Genomic DNA, 21,119 nt, shown 5'->3' with positions numbered 1-21,119 from the left:
AAATCACATCAGGAAAGCTGAGAGAATAAGAGATAAAGATCTATCTGGGGACCCAGCGGTTAAAGTGCTATATCAGCAAGAGAACCTGAGTTTCAAATCCCCAGCATTCATGTTAGAAAAAAATTAAAAAAAGCTAGGTGTGGTTGCATGTGCAGGATTCTGAAACTCAGTATAACTTCTCTACAGGAAAACTTAGGTGTGGCAGATAACATCCAAAGCAAACGATTAGATTTCCAAAACCAAACTGGTACCCGCTTGTAGAATGACTTAAAGATCTCCACTTTTTAATCTAGTCTCTGAAGTTCTGATGTGGGACGTGAAGGGGGAAAGAAGGAACTGTGTTCTCTCTTTCTTAAGAGAACCTCATCCCTACACGGAAAGATCTCAGTATGTGTTAGGGATAGAGAAACATATGAGTCTTCACATCCAAATACACACATGTATTAGCATCTGATGATCCCCATGATGTTAATAAAAACAATACTTCCGGTCTGGTTTCTAATACGTTTACTTCCCAGCAGCATAATACCACTTTGGTCAGGTTTAACCACTGCACAATTTTGCAGCTCTTTCATAAAAACAATGAAAACAATTGGAAAGACACGATGTACATGCAATGGTGGGAAAAAAAACCGGTACAATTGGCCAATCCTTCCCTATACATATGAAATATCCTTGGTTCATCTCTACACTGTGTATTTATAAGCCCTTAGAGCAGGGGTTTTTGTTCTTTCGGTTTTTGTAGCACCAGATAGACACAGTGGCTGACAATAAATAATTCTGAAGTCATTGAAACATTTTCACAAATAGAAATTTTCCAGATCTGAACTTGTATGCATGTCCCTGGCTTGAAGTACTGTTCATGAGAGTATGCTATAAAAGTAAGATTCAGTTCTAACCCTGTTTTGTGTTTCTGATGTGATTTGTTGACTATCATGAATTATAATTTACTAATATCTTTTACTACTTTACAAATTCAAGGTATTTCTATATACAACGACTCATCCATTGTAATGTAATAGTGCTCCCCAAGCCCACATATCATGGTTAGGCATACGAACTATTCTGTTGGACTTCATAGGTTCAAGCCCCAACTCCACCAGCTAATCAGGTGACCTTGAAAAAGTCATGCAATCTTTGCTTTCCTATTGCCATGTGTAAATAGAGCCTAGTAAGTAGAGCTGTTATGGGGAGGAGTTTGTGAAAGCATTCAGTACAGAAGCTGCAACCTAATAGGAACTGATGCAATTGTTAAGACTGTTACAATTGCCTACGTCACTGGGTTGTAACTTTGCTTTATGGCTAAACTATGTGGTATATTTGAGTGGTATGTTCAGAAATTAGCAAGCTCACATAAGTTATGCAGGAAATATTTCATGGTTCCCATGAGGTGGGTGATAAAACAGTTTGGCCAGAATAAGCACTAAGGACTACACCTTAGGATGGCATTACATTTGACTTGTTTCATAATGCATTTCCAGAATCTAGCATGCACCAGCAACACAGGAATTTAAATAACTAAATACATGGAAATATATATGTATACCTGAATTCCCAAGCATTGCCCCTGACATAAAGGTTCTTTGAGATATTTCATGTAATTTGATTCCACATCATATCTTAGAGAAAATCCTGGCTCTGCTATGACATGTGAAATTCTAGTGCCAATTAATAAGGTATGTCAGTCAGAAGTCAAAATCAGTTCATTTGTCCCCCTCTTCAATCATTCATTCATTCAACAAATATTCATAGAGTACCCCACAGTGTGCCAGCCCATCCCCAGGAATGTAATCGCGTCCTTTGGTCTTATGGAGTTTGGGATCTAAAGGACAGGATGGTGGGGAAGGTCTTCCTTGTAGGGTTCCCTGAATCCTCAGAGAATGATTTATATTTATGTCATAATTTTATCTGAAGCTACTCTTAAATATAGGCTATGAGTGCTTATAAGCAAAGCCCCGCTAAAAGGTGAGAAATCCAGGCACTCATTCACAAACCCACAGATAGTCATAGATATTGAAAGCAATGTACCACATTTGGAGCCCTGAATGTGCATCTGCGTAAAAAGAGATAAGATCCACTTGATGTCACGTTTGGGAACCGCATTTGTAAATGGGTGTAATTCGTCTCTAAGTTCTTTCGAGATAAGCTCCAGTTCTTAACAAGCCCCTGAATGCTAGAGTTTTCATTTAGATCTTAGCATTGTCTTAAAAGATAGGGGTGACTCTCCTCACTAGAGAGTTCCCTATTGATTACATGATTGAGGAACACAAAAGCCTGTTGTTCTTTCGAAGTCGATTGTAATTTAGGCTCATTATCTCCCTGCAGATGGTCCCGTTGCAAATGGCGACAGAATCAAAATGTAAATGCTCCAATGAAAATGTTCAGGGATTCTTTTACCTTCTGTACTTGCTTCAGAAATTGCAGGAGGGAAAAAGTACAAAAGAGATTTGTTGCACTGCCTACCACCTTGACCAAAGGAAAGAACTGAGATTCGCTTCATCAGGCCCCTGCCGAGAAGTCACAACCATTTCTCCCTAACTTTTAACAGCCTGTTTATATTATATTTATATTGAATTGAATGGAAGAGTAGTCTATTATGCCTTTTTTTTTTTTTTTAAATGGATGACATCAGCCATGTCCGTGGCTCTGTATGTGATTCTTAGGAATAAAGAAGGTCAGGCAAATTGTGGTGGATTTGTTCTTTCTTTTCCATCTTGCTTCAGGGAAACTTCAGAGACCCATCAGTGACATGCTAAGTCTTTGAGGGTGTCCCTTTGATTACAATTTTAGGGAAATGCTTAAATTTCAACAAGGTAAACGTCACTGAAGTGAACCAGCCATTTGTATGTAAGACCACCAAGACGTATAACCTATCCTTGGCTTCTGTAGGTATGATGAATTGCTTCATTTCAACAAACAACTTGGCATACATTTATCAGCACTACACATTGTACAAATGAAGCATAAAATACAAAGACTTCTAGAAAACACCAGTGTAAAGTATCTGGTGATTTCAGAGTTGCTTCTGACAATACTTGTATTGATGTGAAACCATATATTAACTTTGATATTCACTAAACACGTAACAGCTAAGGGAAAACATACTCATCTTAAGCTCCAAATTTATACAATGTACTGAAACTCGTTGAAATGACCATTTTCTCATTATAAGGGTGAGATGGTTTCCTTTTATGAGAGTTTTGTGGCATCTCCTGAATAGCTTTAATATTTCTTTGTTAAATGATAACTAAAATATATGTTTATTACATTTTTTTCTTATAAAAATGAGAACTATCTTTCAAACTGAATAATATTCACATAGTCTCCACTTAGTTCTTTTTTGCCATGCTTGTCCCTTCTATTGACCTATTTTATATAACGTTCTGGGTCCTTGCCGACCCCTCCCCCAACCTCTCTCTAGTAAAAAATGATGTTTTCCAGGATGGGAACCTGTTACCACAACAGGATAGTGCTGAAATAAATTGGCGTAGCTCTCGGGTTTCTCACTCTTTGTCACCTGGTGAGTGATGCACTATCTAGAGTAGGAAGAAATTGCCATTGACAATAGTACCACCCGACGGCGTGAAATAAAACGTGCTGGGAAAATCTAATTGGTTTTGTTTAGTTTCAAGAAGATAGCCTGCAAGCCAAGCTTCACAAATTTCTATGCTGGAGGACTATCTGAAATATCAAATTTGTTGTATCTTTGGAGGGGGACGGACCATTTTCTGCATTTGAAAAAAACGGACATGTTAAAATACCTGGCTCTATTTCAACGGTTTAAGTTGGCAGTTATTCTTGTGTGTGTGTGTGTGTGTATGTGTGTGTTTGTGTGTGTGTGTGCATGTACATTTTTGTGCTTAAGGTGTTTAAGTGCCCAGATAGTTATAGCTTCCTTCCTTTTCATTACATTATGGAAAACCAGATTAGGAGCCCAGATTTACCCTAAATTAAAAAGTATTGTGTGTGCAGGAAGCACTAATAGCGCTTTGTGAAAACTGAAAAATCTGATTGCATATTTGCAAATGGAAATATGCAAAACGAAACACATTTGCCTTTGGAGGAAGCAATGTCTATCATTCACAATACTGGTATCGCTGAGTTCCACATACCTCAATGTAAGAGGGCCAATACCTTTGATATTAGACTGTCAAAAATATGCAGTTTGCATTTAGGGAAACTGATGGAAACTTTGTGTGATATATCCCCTTGGATATATATCTATGTGCACCTTTTATAATTCAGTTTTATAAATCTCCAAGAGTTAAAATATCAAATAGATATGTGTGCAGGATGGGTCTAGACTTCTCCAAAGTTTACCAATAAAAATAAATAAACAAAATTTCACAAGAAAATATGGAGGGCAGGTTATATATCAAGTGAGGATGAGTTCATAAAGTGGAGATAATCTCTTACCAGGATAGTAACCTTTGGTAAATATAGAACAAATGTACTCTGATCTTATGTATTTTGCGGAATAAATGTACATTCTACTCTGTTGAAATAAATAATAGATATAGGCAATGCTTAAATTTTTAAAAAGGACAACATTGAGTTGCAACCCTTGCTTCTAAAAATTAAAAGTTCAGGTAAAATATCCTACTCTGTTAATACAGCCAGAAATTGATAAAAACAGAAAATAGAGAGCCAATTGTTTCTAGGTTCTGCAGAGATTGTGTGGGATAAGAACTTGCCATTTTCAAGAGGAAAGTGGAGGGAGGTTGAGTTTGTAACTAAATCCAATTCCAGTCCTGACAGCTCAGCAATACAGACTGTGGAACAGGTGAGGGCAAGGGACAATGTGCAGGTTCCTTTCAAGCGGCCACAACCTTGAACTGATGCAGTTTGAACTATAGCCTAATGAAGGGTTTGCTAATCTCTGGAAGAGCCTTAGACTAAAGATTCACATCATCCTAGCCCTGGTGATTTGTTCAAAAGTCACAGACTTTATTCTTACACCACTTCAGTCTGCAGACTGGAAAGTTCTTTCCCTCAACACACCGAGAGTTTCCACTGCCATGAATGGAAGGTCTGAGTAGGTAAAAAGCAATGAACAGGGGGCTGGTGCCCAGAGGAGGAAGATGTTGAATTGCCTTGGTAAAGAATGGATACACCAGGTGTTCACAGCTTTGTGATGGGTGCGGTTATGGGTGTTGCCTTTCCCTTTTTCTATGTGCTGGGATTCTGGAGCACAATTCCAAATTTGTGACTGTCTGATGACTGACCCGGTAGCTTTTCTTCAGGGCCTAAAATGGAGAGGGGGGGGAGACAGTGGAGAGAAATCAGTGATTAGGATTCATTTTTAAACTATAAATCACTAAAAACATCAAGAGTATGCACTGTATCTTTCAAGACGATAAGTCACTAAAAACATTAAGAGTATACATGGTACAAATGTCTTAGTTACTGTTCTATTCCATGACCAAGGCACCTTATAAAAGAAATCTTTTAATTGGGGGATTGTTTATAGTGTTAGAGGGTGAGTCCATGACCGTCTTTGGAGACAGTATTGCATCAAGCAGGTGGAAATGACAGAGAAGCAGTAGCTGAGAGCTTACATTTTCTCCATATCAGGAAGCAGGGGGTAGAAGGCTAGGCCTGATAGTAATCTTTTGAAACCTCAAAGCCCACCCCGTATGACATACCTCCTCCAACAAGGTCACACCCCCCCCCCAAACCTTCCAAAAATAGTTCTACCATCTGGGAACCTAACATTCAAATATGAGACTATGGGGGTGTGCTGGACGGTTTTGTGTATTTGATATAGGCTCTAGTCATTTGAGAGGAGGGAACCTCAATTGAGAAAATGCCTCCATAAAATCAGGCTGTAGACAAGGCTGTAGGGCATTTTAGTGATTGATGGGGAGGTCCCAGTCCATTGTGGGTGATGTTACCCCTGAGCTACTGGTACTGTGTTGTGGGATATTTAACTATGTAAAGGTGTGTTACATTTGTTTATTCTGCATTTGTTTAACGATGTAAGGATGCATGTTTAATTACGTAAATGTGTTGCATTTGTTTCACCTTGCCTGCTTAAGGCACCTGATTGGTCTGTTAAAGAGTTGAATGGTCAATAGCTAGGCAGAGAAAGGATGGGCGAGGCTGGCAGGCAGAGACAATAAATAGGAGGAGAAATTTAGGCTCAGGAGAAGAATGAGTGAGAGAAGGAGAGAATGAGAGAATGAGGGAGAAAGAGAGGGACATGCCCATGCCCAGGGCAAGAATCCAGGCAGCCACCAGCCAGCCAGACACTAGAGAAAGCAAGAGAAAGTAAGACATACAGAAGGAAAGAAAATTAAAAAGCCCTGAGGCAAAAGGTAAATAAAGAGAAGCAAATTAATTTAAGTTAAAAGAGCTAGCCAGAAAGGAGCCTCAGCTAGGCCGAACATTCATAACCAATAAGAAGTCTCTGTGTCATGATTTGGGAGCTGGTTGGTGGCTCAAAAGAAAAAGTCTGGTACAGTCCTGGGTGCTATACAAAAGTAGGAGCAAGCTATGAAAAGCTGGCCAGTAAGCAGCACTTCTCCATGGCCTCTGCATCAGCTCCTGTCTCCAGGTTCTAGCCGGTTTGAGTCCCTGACTTGGCTTCTTTTAGTGGATTCAGGATATGTAGGCCAAATAAACCCTTTCTTTCCCCCAAGTGGCTTTTGGTCATTTTGTTTCATCACAGCAATAACCCTAACTAAGACAGGGAGCCTTTCTCATTCAAACCACCACAGTGGGAATGGCTTGGATTATTTGAGGCATCATCATTCATTGATGGTCTTCCAACATGAAAAAGCAAAACAAAGCAACACCAACCATCAACCTGTTATGCAGGAAGTAACTGATGAACATGACAGGAAATGCCACAGCATTTCCCCAAAATGAAACAAAGAATTTCAGCTTGGCAACGTTTCAAATACTTAACATTTCTTCCTATCCGTGCTAGATGATTCTAATTCTCTCCACGCAGGCAAAAGATACAAGCCACGTTCATAGTGTGGCTATAATTGGTACAAGAGCTTTTAGTAATGCCTTTCCTGAGATACAAGCCTGCAAAGCCCATGACTGACCAGTTGGAAGCACCAATATCCCTTCTCTGAGGCAGAAATTAAGTCCTCCTTCAGGGTCAGCCTGACGCTACCTAGAACAGCCTGGGCCATTTGACCAGATTTGAGGGTGCTGCTTCCCTGAACCCCTCCCTCAGAACTGCCACTCTTCCGCTACTACAGACTCATCTCTCCCAATCCTTGCTTTAAGAGACGCTGCTATTTTTACTTCAATTAATGCCAAAAAAAATTAATCACACAAAACAGATTTTCAAAAAATTATTCTGCCTACTTCTGACCGACCCACCGGCTGAAAGTCGTCTAGCGATGTTCCAGCAACCCCGTGGGCCACAGAACAGACAACAGACACGTAAGGGGCCACTGCGCAGAAGCAAATTGCCTTTCTGCATTGTGTAAAGCATGAATGCCATTGATTGACATCTTTACCCACTGCAGCATCGGTAGCAACAGTATCATCATGACTGAAATGTATTAAATGGTCACACATTAACATTTTTTATTGTTTTATTGAGTTTACATATTTCCCTTTTCATATTTAATCTCTATAAGAGAGTATTTTACTGAAGGTTAGACTGACGGCTCCCTGCAGTGACAGAGCTAGAGATTTTTTATTTTTTTTAATTTTAATTTTATTTTTTTTTGTTTTGTTTTGTTTTTGTTTTTCAAGACAGGGTTTCTCTTTGTAGCCCTGGCTGTCCTAGAGCTTTGTCTGTAGACTAGACTGGCCTGGAACTGGCAGAGATCCACTTCCCTCTGACTCCTGAGTGCTGGGATTAAAGGCATGTGTCACCACGTTCTGGCTTGGAGATTGAGTTTTTTTTTTTAAAGTAACCAAATTATCACAGTCATATGTCCTAAAGGAATGGGGATCCAAACACAGTTTATACATTCAGAATTGTAGGGTTTCTCATATATCCAGGAGGGGAATGGAACTAAGAAATATAGCAGTAGCTGAGAGGGTAGTAGGCAAATGAAGTAGAGGTCAGCATAACTCCTGAGAGGAATCATCTGATTATTTACCTATCACATGACTTATAACTCAGAAGATTAGTCATTCATTTTTAAGTGGATTTATTTTTAAGTGGTGTGTGTGTGCGTGTGTGTGTGTGTGTGTGTGTGTGTGTGTGTGTGTGTGTGTGTGTGTTAGAGGTCAACTTTGTGGTCTTGGTTTTCCTCTTCCATCTTTATGTGGTGGGTTCTGGAAATCAGACTCATGTCTCCAGGTTTAAACATGGCTAAAATTGCTCAGTTGGGAAAGGGTTAAGACTGAAAGTCACCAGTGTTTTGTGACAACCGCCTTTACCGACTAAGTCATCTTGCTGGCCACAGTAATTTATTCTCACGCAACAAACTTGGTTTGTGTTTTAGAATGAATTTTGTTGAACATATTTCTTTGTCAACTCTCGGCGGTGCCGTTGTGGTCTTCAGAATTGTTCCTCCCATCCCTGCCTTGATAGGTGTACCTTCCATCTTGCAGGGTCTGTGGATGCGCTGGATTACATATTAGTGGGTGACTCGGGGTTGTAGACGAAGCAATGGTTTGGTAGTCAGTTGATGTCAAACAGAAGGGACTGAAGACCATCACAGTAAGAAAAGTAAACCAGGCAAAGAAAGGAAAGACATATACGGCATGTTTTCTCTCACATGGAGAAACTGGGTTGAGCATACACCGCATATACAGCATGAAACATAGGGGAGAATAGCAAAACTGGGCAAATGGAATTTTTTGAAACAAAAAAAAAAAAAAACCTTCTTCATTTCAAAGGAGACAATGAAATGAAGAGACGAATGACCAGAAACTGGGAGAAAATACTTGCGAATAATACATTGGATGAGGGGCTAATATCCAAAATATGTTAAAGAACTCAAGCCAAAATCAAAACAGCAACACCAAAACAGTTGATTAAAAAAGGAGCCAAAGCACTTAGATGATTATTTCCCAAAGACGATAAATAGCCAAGAGACACATGAAAAATAAACAAATAAAACACTCATCATCATGAACTCTTGGGGAAATGAAATTTTAAGTCAAAATGAGTTTTCTTGGCTACCAGAATGGCTATTTGAAAGATTAAAAAAGACAGCAAATGTTAAAACAGTGCAGAGAAAAGGCAGACCAGTATTGGTGGGTGTATTATTTGTGATTTACAACAGTCATTGTGTGAAAACAGCATGGAAGCTCCTCCAGTACCATGCTGTTTGGTTTACTATGATTAAATGATTCTGCAATACATTTCAAAGACAGGAAGTGTGATGATCCCAGATTTGTTCCTTTTACTCTAGATTGTTTAGCTATTCAATGGTGCAATGGTTGAAAATTTTTGGACTAGTGTTTATATTTTTGTCAAAAAAAAATGTCCTTGAGATTTTTATAACAATTGCAATGAATCTTACAGAACTATAAGATATTAAAGTTGTGTTACCTTCAAGCACTAAATATATAGCGAATTTTTGTGACAAAAATGGACAACTAGTGATATTGTAGTGATGAAGCTTTTTCAAGGGTGGTGTACTGCTTTGGAGGTGACTGGGGAGGGTGGTTTCGACATGGATAACAGTAAGCAATGTAAAACTGCATCTCCAGGAAGTTCATGAATATGAGGTAGAATCAGCAAACACTAAGTTTGAGTGCCTTTGAGCAGTGACACAGTGTTTCAGTGTAGTGAGGAATAAGAGGTGTGGAAGACCATATTTTTTCAGTCTAAATTCTGCCCTGTCATTTTCTAGTTGTAAAATTTTCCATTTGTTTAAAAATCATTTTATGTCTCTCACTCATGACTTAAAACACAACTGAGATGTAGCATCATGGGGCTATTGTGAAGAAGTGCCATTTAATATGTCTGAATCACTCAGAGGGGTTCTTGCTTGTATCATTTCATAAACATTAGCATTCTCGTTATGCCTGCTCCCAATTTCTGCTTGATGGACTCTGGACTCCGGACTCCTTTTATTTACCTTTATCAGGTTGCCTTATAGGATCTACTGCTCCCAGTGGCTGGGTCAGTGGTTTTGGCAACTATTCCTTGGTATTAACAGGGGGTAGAGGGAAATTTCAGAAAGGGCAAAGTAAAAGAAACAGATCTAAAGAGCAGAAGGTAGGGTCAGCCACGTTGCTAGCCACTGTGTTCACCTGTGGGAATTTGTGGTGGTTTCATAGCTGGTGAATTCTTCATCCTATCCTTGCCCAACAATGGAGGGAAGGAACAGGCTTTGGTCTTGGGATGTTTCTTGGAATATTAATATCTGAAATATTGTTCGTGTTCCTCTTCTTTTTATTCTTTGAAAACCAGAGTGAAAATCCAAATGTGTACATGAAGTTGTGTTTTAAAATTAAAAATCCATGTAAGTCTGATGACGACTGGACAAGGCACCAAAAAAAAAAAAAAATCCATGTAAGATGAATAAACATAGCACTTTCTCAAAAAGTGCCATGACATGACAAATCCTGTAATCATATTTTCTGTTTAGATTCCTTTCATGTAACTGTGGAGTATTCCTATTTTTACATTTTTGGAAACGGGATCTAATCTTCTCACTTAACAAACACAGAAGTGAGGATGAAAGGCAATTTTAGTTCTGCACAATTTAAAATTCAAGTAGGTATGAAAGACAAACCCTGTACAACTTACATTCCATCTGGTTTTCTTTTTTATCCACTTCCCATTCATAGTGACTCCATAATTTCTACCTTCTCAGATAACATACATTACTTCTGATGTTGAGAACATCAAGTTATATTTCATCCAATAAGCAGTGAGACTGTATCTGACAAATATTCTAATTTGATTATCTGGTCTTGGCTTGAATGGCAACAAAAACAAAAAATCCAAGATCTGTTTCAAGTTAAATAGATTTAATAAGCTTGAAAATTCTTAAAAACAACTGTAGTATAACTTAGTAAGTGTTGTAAATCTTTTCTGACTCCCTCAAGATCAAGTTAATTAAAAATTAAGCAAGAGCTAATATGGGTCTTTTTGATTGAACTCACCATAAATCCATGGGTGCCATGAATTGGGTGTATTCTCATTGTTCTTGAAATGGTCACTACCATTTAATCTCAAGGGGCAGACACTGTGTACTACAATATCTCTCTTGACAGGCATAGATACAAAATTCATGCTCAAGCAAACAGAACTCTTCTACATCCTATGTAAACAACAAAAGACAGCCTGTGCTTTTTTCTGGTTAAATATGTAAGTGAATTTCTAATGAGCCATAAGAAATCTTGAGGTGACTTAATGAAGACTGAACAGGGAATAGAAATCCAAATGGTTGTCTATGTCAAATTGTGTATTTCCAAAGATGATTGAATTAGCAAAACATGGGCAGCTTTCAGTAAGAGCTCAGAAGTCTGATTGACACATATTGCTTTCAAAACATCCCTGGACAATTTTACTCAGGGTTGACATCATGAATCACTCAGGAGAATAGGTATGAGCTTGTATTACCAGGAACAGAAGAAACACTAGCATTAATAGAAAGCGTGCTAGTGGTTGATTAGAGAATCATGGATGTCCTCTATTACCAAAAAGACTTTTGATAGAATTTTGAGAGTACAGAATGGGTAATTGAGAAGAAGGCTTTAGGCAAAATGACTAGTCCACATCTATTCATGGTATCTATCCCAACCACATAGTCTAATTTAGTCTATCTCTTGCTTGGATCACTATATTTTAACCTTCCAACTTGTCTCTTTCTGTTATAACCCTGTAATGCTCTATTGTCACAGAAGTCAAATTATCTTTATGGAGCATAAATCAAATCATGACACCTTTTTGCTTAAAAAACTTCATAGTCTCCCATTGCAATAAAATCTAATTTCTCTCAGGGGGTGGAGAGGCTTTCTGTACCCAGTTCCCACATATCCTTTGACCTCACAATCCACCACTATCATTATCACTCAAGGTTTATCATTCCCAACTCTCAAAGTCTTCTTTCTGTACTTCAAATATCAAACCGCTCATACACTAGCACACTGCCCATTTTTTCTCTTATAATCTCCTTGGGGGCTGGTCCTTGGCATTCAGTTTCATCTCCAATGCTATCTCTTTTGAGGGGTCTGTGTGGAGTAACCTCCTAGCCAGAGTCCATTCAAACAGCCTTAGTTAACTTTTCAAAATATTGCTCTCAAAAGGATGTTGACTTATTTTCTTGCTTATATATTAATTATTCCCTCTTAGCAGAATGCAGCCTCATAGAGATAAGGTGTTTGCTCATGTTACCTCTGGATCTCACTGGAGAGGGCCTGGCCACAGTTGTGTCAAAAGACATCTGGCATTGGAGCTAAATACTTTTGGGGCAAGGAATATAATTTTAAAAAAATGTATGTACGTGTGTATTTCATTATTGTGTGTGTGTGTGTAATTGTCTTTACGTGTACTATGTGCGTGGTGTATTCTCAGAAGCCAGAGGATCAGAAACCTTGGAGCTAGAATTGGAGGTGGTGTGAGCTCTGTGACGTAGGTGTTGGGAACCAAATCCAGGTCCACTGCAAAATCAGTAAGTGCTCTTAACTACTAAGCCATTTCTACAATCTCTAAAGTATGCTTAAAAAGAAAACTCACTATGTAGATTTTCTTTTACACAAGTGTCATTTTTTTAAAGGCATGTTTCATGTCTCAATCAATATTTCTGTTAAGCAAACAGTAAACCAATATGGAAAAATGGAAAATCATCATCACCTGTTGTCATTTTTCTAAGAACATTTGAATGTCCTTACCAAGGCACATTGAAAGACATTGTAGTACACAAATGCCTAATGATAAAATTGCTCTTTTTCCAGTGAATAGCTCGGAAAACATAAAAATAACTTCAGAGCATCTTACACTGCCAGAAGAAGAACCCTACTTCCAATTTACTTGTTAGTGATGGCTGATCACAGCTTCAGACTGCTCATCTCAATGATGTGGCTTGTGGTGGTTTGAATAGGAATGACCCCCATAGACTCATGTCTTTAAATGTTTGGCTCATAGGGAGTGGACTATTAGGAGGTGTGGCCTTGGAGTAGGTGTGGCCTTGTTGGAGGAAGTGTGTTACCATGGGGGGGACGGGGGGGGGGGGGGGGGGGGGGGGGGGGCGTGGACTTTGAGGTCTTATATGCTCAAGCTAGGCCTAGTGTGCCAGTTTCTGCCTGCTGTCTGTAGATCCAGATGTAGAACTCTCAGCTTCTTCTCCAGTACCATGTCTGCCTGCATGCCACCATGTCCCACCCTGATGATAATGGACTAAACCTCTGAAACTGTAAGTCACCACCAATTAAATGTTTCCCTTTATAAGAGACACCATGGTCATGGTGTCTCTTCACAGCAATAGAACACTGACTAAAACATGGCTTTAATGTTAATTTCCTTGAAAGGCTCTTCAGAGGCTTAGGGCTATGTGATAAAGGTGTCCCTGACACATAGTACACACTTCAAAGGTGGCAACTTTTACTATGAATAATTTTTTCTTCAATTTTCTTGAAAATAGATGCAAACCTTGATTTATCGTTTCTTGTTGTGAAGCAGAATTTGGGAGAAGGTAAAAGAGGCAGATATATTTCAAACCCTTAAGTATGACACATTGTGTTGACTATCATTGTGCTACTTCATTCTTAATGTGGAACACATTTCCAATACACTATATCTCTCTGATCTAAGTATATCTAGCCAGGTATAGCACTATTCTATTGTGGAGCTTGTATACTATGTAAAAACTGCTAGTCAAGGGGATGAGTGCACTAGAATCAGCTCCCATTCCTGCGTTCATCTGGGTTAGCAAAGAGGATACATCACCCTAGTTTATAAAAACGCATCATGGATTCGGTAGCTACCCCTGCCATAGCACGTTATTTTCCAAAATATCTTACATAAAGCAGAGGCTGTAGTGGAATGACACATAGAAATGGAATAACCCGTTTATATTTTCGGACCCCATCACCTTTCATTTGATTAATTTTCCTTGGAGTGTCTGTTACACCCGACAGTTTCATTTCAGTTGGCCCAGGAGCTGTCTTTCGGGAGTGAGGCGCTTGCGCACGGGGAGGAGGCTGAGTCTCACCTATGACATGTGGTTTTGTTGTGGCTGCTGTTGCTGCTGCTGTTGCTGCTGCTGAATGAGCAATTGCTGCTGCTGCCGACGCCGAGCTGTCCGAAGCTTCTCAAAACGAGCCTCCATCTCCTCCAGGACCTTCGGGGTGTATCTGACCACTAACTTCACGCTGTCCTTCGCAGCCTTGAGAAGTTCCACGGCTTTCTCGTGATGCTCTCCTTCCACACTCTAAACAGATAAGGAGAGAACTCATTTGTTTTCCTCCGCGGCTAGTGTGAAATAACTATCCCAGTAAAAACCCAAACTTTGAGGCAAGCATAGCTCTGAGCTGTCAATCCCTGTACTCACAAGGCTGAGATAGGAGGGTTGCTGAGAGTTCAAAGGGAATCTGGGCTGCATTATCAGCTTCAGGTCAGCCTGATTGACAATGTGAAAACCCTATTTCAAAAATCAAAACCAAGGGGCTGGTGCTGTATCTCAGTTTGTAGGGTACTTGCCTAGCACGATGATGCCCTGGAGTCTATCAGTATCACATACAACCATAGTTGGTGGGACATGCTACTCCCCAAACAAAATCATCAGAAGCTCAAGTCATTCTTGGCTATATAGTAAGTTCAAGATCATCCTAGGGTACAGGAGATCATATTTAAAACAAAACAGAACAAAACAACAACAACAACAACAACAACAACAATAATAATAATAATGAAAACAAGAACACTATCCTGCAACAAAATCCTATAAAATCCTGGACAAAATATCTGAAGTCCGCAACTTCCAGAAGACACGGCAAATAAAACAATATCATCACCATTATTATCTATGTCTATAACTGAACTACAAGTTGGTTAGGTGGTATTAGGACATACAGGGTGGATTACATGATTTGAGTCAGGAGAGCAAAAGATAGGAAAGACCTAATAATAAGTCAAATATTCAAGTGGAATTTCTAAATTTCACCTGGAAGGGTAAATGAAGGAATCAAAAAATATTTTGAAAAAGAAAAGTTAAAAATTACAATGAAGGGAAGTTTTCTCGATCAGATAATAACCCCCACTAAGCATCTACAGTGATTGAAGTACTAGAATTTAGACACAAGGAAAAGATTATTAAATAATGATGCCGAAACAAATAAATAATAAAAGCTAATTGATATTCCATTCCCATACTCTAAATTTAATGTCTTCATTCAAAAGCTTAATGCTTTGAATTACAAAGGCTTAAACTAGCCTAGAGGGACTTTTATCATCTTGCAATGGAAAGGGGATTCATAAACGAAAGGCAGGGAGAAGTGGAATCTCACAATTGGATGTCCAAAGTTTAAGTTTCTCTGTTTCAGACACTGCACAAGGAAAGTAATACATCGGGAGAATGTTGGCAAAATATCAGCGAATTTATCAAGTTTTTCACATTGGGCCCTCTTACAAGTCTAAAGCCCAGGAAAATAAACATGTTCATTGATGGCTTCATTCTTTTGGTTATTCATTCAATCATTGACAGTCACTAATTAGACTTTTATTAAGCATTAATCTGAACTGTTATAGTCCACAAAATTTTCAAGTAAATAAAAGACAAGAGAAAATCTTGACAATAGAAACCTCTTTTCAAGTTTGCTTGTTTGTTACTTTGTAATTTGTCTCAAAATGATTTATTACTATGTGGACTGTTACTTTCAAATGAAAGCTTGGTTTGTTTATCCAAACACTTTTATTTTTCCACATTAAAACTTACCTGAGATTTTTGTTATTGTTTGGTTTTTACAGAGATCTCATGTAGCACAGGCTGGTCTAGAACACCATATGCAGTAAAGGAGGACTGTCAACTTTGGTCCTTCTGTCTCTACTGCCATGTGGCAGAATCAAAGGTGTGTGCCACAACACCAGATTTTCCTGTTTAATAACAGTGGTTCACCCTCTTCTGAGGCCAACTGGTCAACCTCCAGAACTTGCTTTTGCATTTTTTTGTGCTAGTTGCTCCATTTAGTCGAGTGGAAGATTCTAGGCCAGACCTGGAGGGGCTCATCATTCGCCTTTAAGCACTATTGTGCTCATTCAGAGTGTCACCAGAGGCCTCTGGCACTAATGCAGGGGTCACCAGGCACTCCTGATAGGGGAGATGGCAGAGAGAAAGCTGAATCCCATGCCCCATACTTTGGCCCTGGGAACCACTGTTGCCTTCTCCAATCCCCGGCTCTGCCATCTTTTAGGAGCAGCTCACAAAGAGCAACTCCCATGCTCTTCCAATCTAGTAACCCGGCCTAGATTGTGACAGAGATTCTCTCTCAGGGGCTTACCAGCATCAGTAAGTCCTTGCCTTTGTTTTCCACACCAGAGCACAAAGCCACTAAATGAACCCACACTCTTTTCCTTATTTCTACTACATGAAAAACACTTACATGGCCGCAAGTTACACAGCTCAGTAGTATCATGGAAACAAAGATGGACTACAGAGGTGAAGGAATATAAGCATGCTTGCAGTTCATTTCAAATACTCTGGTGTTGTTTTCACCAAATGTCTTCACGTTTGTCTTAAGGATCACTCAGAACACCACACTTTTCCCTCTATTTGTATCCATTCGTGCTTTGGCAGACATATGCTTGTCTTGACTTACCATGTGTCTATCCCTAGAATGCTTTTAGCTCTTCAGTAAACCTTTAAATAGGAAAAGATAGATTGACAACCCTCCTCACTCCTTTTTTTTTTTATTAGAGTTAGAACAAAGAAATGGATCATTTTCCTGTGTAATTCTAGTTTTGTGAGTTAGAAGAGGCCAGAACACTTGCTCAGTTAGGAATATACATTAATTCGCACTCAGGACAAGGTATGTCTTAAGCCCTGAAAGTTTAGCATCTTTCCTGTTTTGGATTTTACTTCTTATTCTTGCTGAAAGTATCCCTCCTTTCTTATTAACTATTTAAAATATGTTTTAAACTGGGGTACATTATAGAGATTATTTTGTTGAAAACAAAATTGGCTATATAAATCTCTTCTAATTTAAGGATTTTTTTTCTTTACAACATTTACCTGAAATTTGACTAATGCTGTAACCTCGTGACAAGAGCTTTCTACACAGATGGCGACTGTGGTTCTTATGTACATTGAGGAGAGCTAGAAAGGCGTCCAATGTTGAAATGAAATACCTCTTCCCTTTTAAAACCAGAATTCTATACTTTCAGTTTTCATCTCTTTGCTTTATGGGTTTTTATCGTATCTGTTGCAATTTGAAAGGGTGCTTAGAGAAACCTCGTTCAACGTAAGTCTTCCCAATGGACATCTAGGAAGAGGTTTTAGAAATGTGAATGGCAATGAAGAAGGCATGTGAGTATACTAGGCACCCAGAAAAGGTTTGAACACAGTGTAGTCCTAAAACAGAAAAACACTAAAAAGCAACTTTATGAACCACAGTTATGCCTCAAGGGCTGTGAATGTTCACAGAAGTAAATCAAGTGCACCAGGAAGAGTGGACACTTCGGTCCTGAAAACATTCACGTCTATCTGACTTCAAATATTTAACACTTATAAAAATAAATATAGAAAAATTCAAACCATTTTATAACTACTTTTGAAACTCATAAGGATGGGGCAATAAAATACGCAAACCCCTAAGTGCCAGGTTTCCTGTCAAGTAAATGTATAAAGGAATATTTCCATTCAGGAATTTGGAAAAGAAATGAGCTCAATGAATAACCCACTATACATTTGTTTTGTTAGCAATCTTGTGCAGTAGAAAGTACTAGGACACTTTAAAGTTTGTTGATTTTTGGAAACTTTAGCAAAGTTGTATCTGCTAAATGAACCAACCTTTAAACTCGGGTACATTCTGACCTTTAAATACCTTAGCGATTTCACACAGAGAGATATCAAAATACTATTTCTAGTATGGTCTATTTCCTAGATGATTGAGAATCCTCTTAAAAAGAATTTGGATTGTGCTACCTACATGAACTTGCTCACTGTATGTGCCTCCCTTTTCGACACAGTTACATTTTGACCTTGCCTAGACAGCAGAGAGAGGACACCCCTGCCCTGGGAAAGAGTACTATACATGATAAGTATCAACTATGCACTATCAACTGTGAAGTGCCTATGCCCAACGCTTTTCTCTGGCTTTGCTTCTTTGAAACGAAAACATAATTGCATCACTTCCCCCTCCCCTTTCCTCTGTCCAGCCAGGCTTTTCTTATAAAGAACATTTGGGTCTTAACTTGATAAAGTTTGTTGTTGAATACCTTCGAGAAACACTATTGGGTAACCAAGAGATAGCATGCCTCATGGGTTGTTCCTGGCATGCTCAGGTTTCCAAGTGACATCTGTCATTTGGATTGGGGGCTAGATGATGTTATCAAAAAGGAAAAGATACAAAAGGTATGAGATTATAATACCTTAGTATATTAAGTAGCTCAACATGTTAAAAGGGGTCCTTATTCTCATGTATCTCCTTGTTTTTTCATAATAAGGAAATAGGGACCAAATCAGCTGGGACCCAGCTCACTGCATAAAGCTATTTGTTCCAGGATTTATTACTGATGAGTGGTTTTAAAACAACCGCACCCTACTATTCTAACTACTCCAGAAATGAAGCACATGGCTGGTCTGTTTTTCTCTGAGGTGAAAGGATGGGAACTAACGGCAGATGAAGGATTGGTCAACTTCTAGCTAACTGTGTGAGCTGACTGGTAAGAGAGCAGTGGGAATTACCTGAAGGGGGTCTCTGTTTTGAGTTATGGTTCTCAGGTTTGAAAAGGCCCTATGTAGTCACACAGAAACCATTTCTTTTCCCTCAAAGATGATTGTGATTTTATTTTACTTTTTATTCTTTTTACAGAAATATATTGAAGTTGATAAAATGTTGAATATTCTAAGTAGCATCCAGCCTGCTGTCTTTCAAAGGTTAAGCTGCACACTTAATGGTATCAGGAAAGCCCTTGAATATGTCAGAGTAGCAGAAGGTTTACCTGCGTTTACCAAACATGACTGTTTAATCCTTAGAGCAAAGGCAAACATAGGATAAGATATTTACAAGCGTCATCGTAATCCAAACCTTTGAACAATTTCTACATAATGATAGAAAACTAAATTCTTGAGAGTATAAAATTGTATTGTTGCAATGAGAATGGATCACTTCAGTCTTATGATAGTTTTTATGTATCTATGTTGCTTTAATCTTGTTAAATTTGAACTTGCATTTATGCATATGAGTATATGCATGCATGTATATATGTATATATGTATATATGTATATTCTAATACACCTACTTAGTGAAAGGCTCATTTTTTTTCTTTTTTTTAAAATGTGTATTGGATGCACATCTTACAATAAGTATATGAGACAGGTCTTGGAAAAGCTAAGAAATTTGTCCTAGTTCTGGTAGTTGGAAAAGCACACTGTCACAAGCTGACATTTAGCTCTTCTGAGAATCTAAGCGCTTCCCTGTGAACTGACATTCTAAAACAAAATAATAAAAAGTAAATATGGAAGTGTTTCTTTCTTTTTTTAGGAAATTTTTAGACCAGTGGTTTCTCAACCATGGCTGAGGAACTTTGTGAAGAGAAATGACTTGGAGATTCCATCATGTGTTCCGTCAAGAGCCATCGCACTTTGACCTAAGTATTCGTAACCATGTGCAACTCTTGGATCTGGTTAGCCAATCACCAATGGACAGCTTGTGTTTGGATGCCATGTTATAAGCTTATGCCCTCTGAAGGGTTTTTTAATGTTGTTATTTTAGTGTGGCCAGATGTAAGAAATCTAATCATCTTGAGCTTGGTGTAGAGCTCTGCTGAGTTGGTATTTAATTAGGACAGGAATATCTTTGAACATTTAAAGGCTGTGTTCAGAAAAGAACTCTATGGTTCTTTGATCCTTCCCTTTTCTCAAATATGCTAATTTCCCTGTTCTAAATGTATTATCTTCTGCTTAAGAAAAGTGGCAAGTGTATGAAAAGTGTCACATTTATCCCTTGGAAACAATATGCTAATGTTCTCTCAGAGTACTTTTGTTCCTGCCTACATGCTAATATCCATCTCTGAGTACTATAATTTGTCAGTTCACAATCACGCTCGGCTACTCGATTCTCCAAGGAGAGATGAGCCTTGTTTAGCAGTCTCAGTACCAGCTTTGATTATGGACCCAATAAGTATTTGGTCAATAAGCCTATCTATCCATTCATCCACCATATACCTCTTTCCTTAATCTACTATCTATTTATTTAGCAATCTATTATCCATGTATCCAATTATTGATGTATCAATCTACCTATCTATGCATCTATGTATCTATCTATGTATCTATGTGTCTGTCTCTCTGTCTGTATGTTTTGTCTGTCTCCTGTCTATATTCTACTAAACTAAGGAACCAGTACTCCTTGGGACTGAATTTGAGCTTTTTCACTTACCAGGTCTGTGAACCTAGAGGATCTACTTCATATCTCTGGGCCTCAATTTTCTTATTTGCAAACTGAGTAAAGAACTATGCAAAATCATCACAAACATTGGAAGAATGTCTGATTTTGCAAGGTTCCAACAAATATTAGCTCCTTGTTTTATTGTTATTTATTTGTTGGTCTTCCTGTATAGCTTCAAATACTTTAAAAAAAAGAAGATCAGGAAAAAATGTAATTGTATTTTTGAATGGGTAAAAGTTTGCTTTGTATTTTCTGGGAAGCAAAGGTTTACTGTGTAAATTAATAGAGTGTGGGACTTGTTAGAAATGTGCTTGAAACCACTAAGATGAATCTACAGCCTTACTTACCCTCATGTAAATTAGCTGCATCATTTCCATATATATAGTGTTGTACTAATTACAAGTGATAATTAATTATTGAAAAAAAAAACCTGTTTCTTTCAGTTCCTCTCTGGTGTCATGCTTAGCTAAGGACAAGACTACTGTGTAGGAGATTCTCTTGATAGGAGCATGCACAATGTGAGAGACCTTGAGAGGAAAAAAATCAAATAATTGAACACTAGAAAAGAGCATGGAGGTTAATGGGAAGGAAAATGCACCTAACTGCACATATTTTTATCCTATGAGAGGAGTTA

The 21,119-nt window shown here is 38.5% G+C and overlaps 1 protein-coding gene across 2 annotated transcripts in view; it reads right to left on the bottom strand.

Moving 5' to 3' along the window:
* Positions 1-490: 490 nt before the first annotated feature.
* Lin7a (lin-7 homolog A, crumbs cell polarity complex component) overlaps positions 491-21,119 on the bottom strand; it is a 142,291-nt gene continuing 121,662 nt past the window's right edge. For both annotated transcript variants that reach the window (XM_052753279.1, XM_052753280.1), the window contains exons 5-6: positions 14,091-14,309; positions 491-5,246 (exon numbers count right to left, since the gene is read on the bottom strand). In XM_052753279.1, coding sequence (XP_052609239.1) covers positions 14,091-14,309 — 219 coding nt within the window. In that variant the 3' untranslated portion in view covers positions 491-5,246. The remainder of the gene's footprint in view (positions 5,247-14,090; positions 14,310-21,119) is intronic.

The sequence above is a fragment of the Peromyscus californicus genome, unplaced genomic scaffold (genome assembly GCF_007827085.1).
Source record: "Peromyscus californicus insignis strain IS unplaced genomic scaffold, ASM782708v3 Scaffold_24__1_contigs__length_46423439, whole genome shotgun sequence".
Taxonomy (NCBI): Eukaryota; Metazoa; Chordata; class Mammalia; order Rodentia; family Cricetidae; genus Peromyscus; species Peromyscus californicus.
The sequence above is the reverse complement of the archived record's forward strand: the minus strand, read 5'-3'. Positions and strand labels throughout refer to the sequence as shown.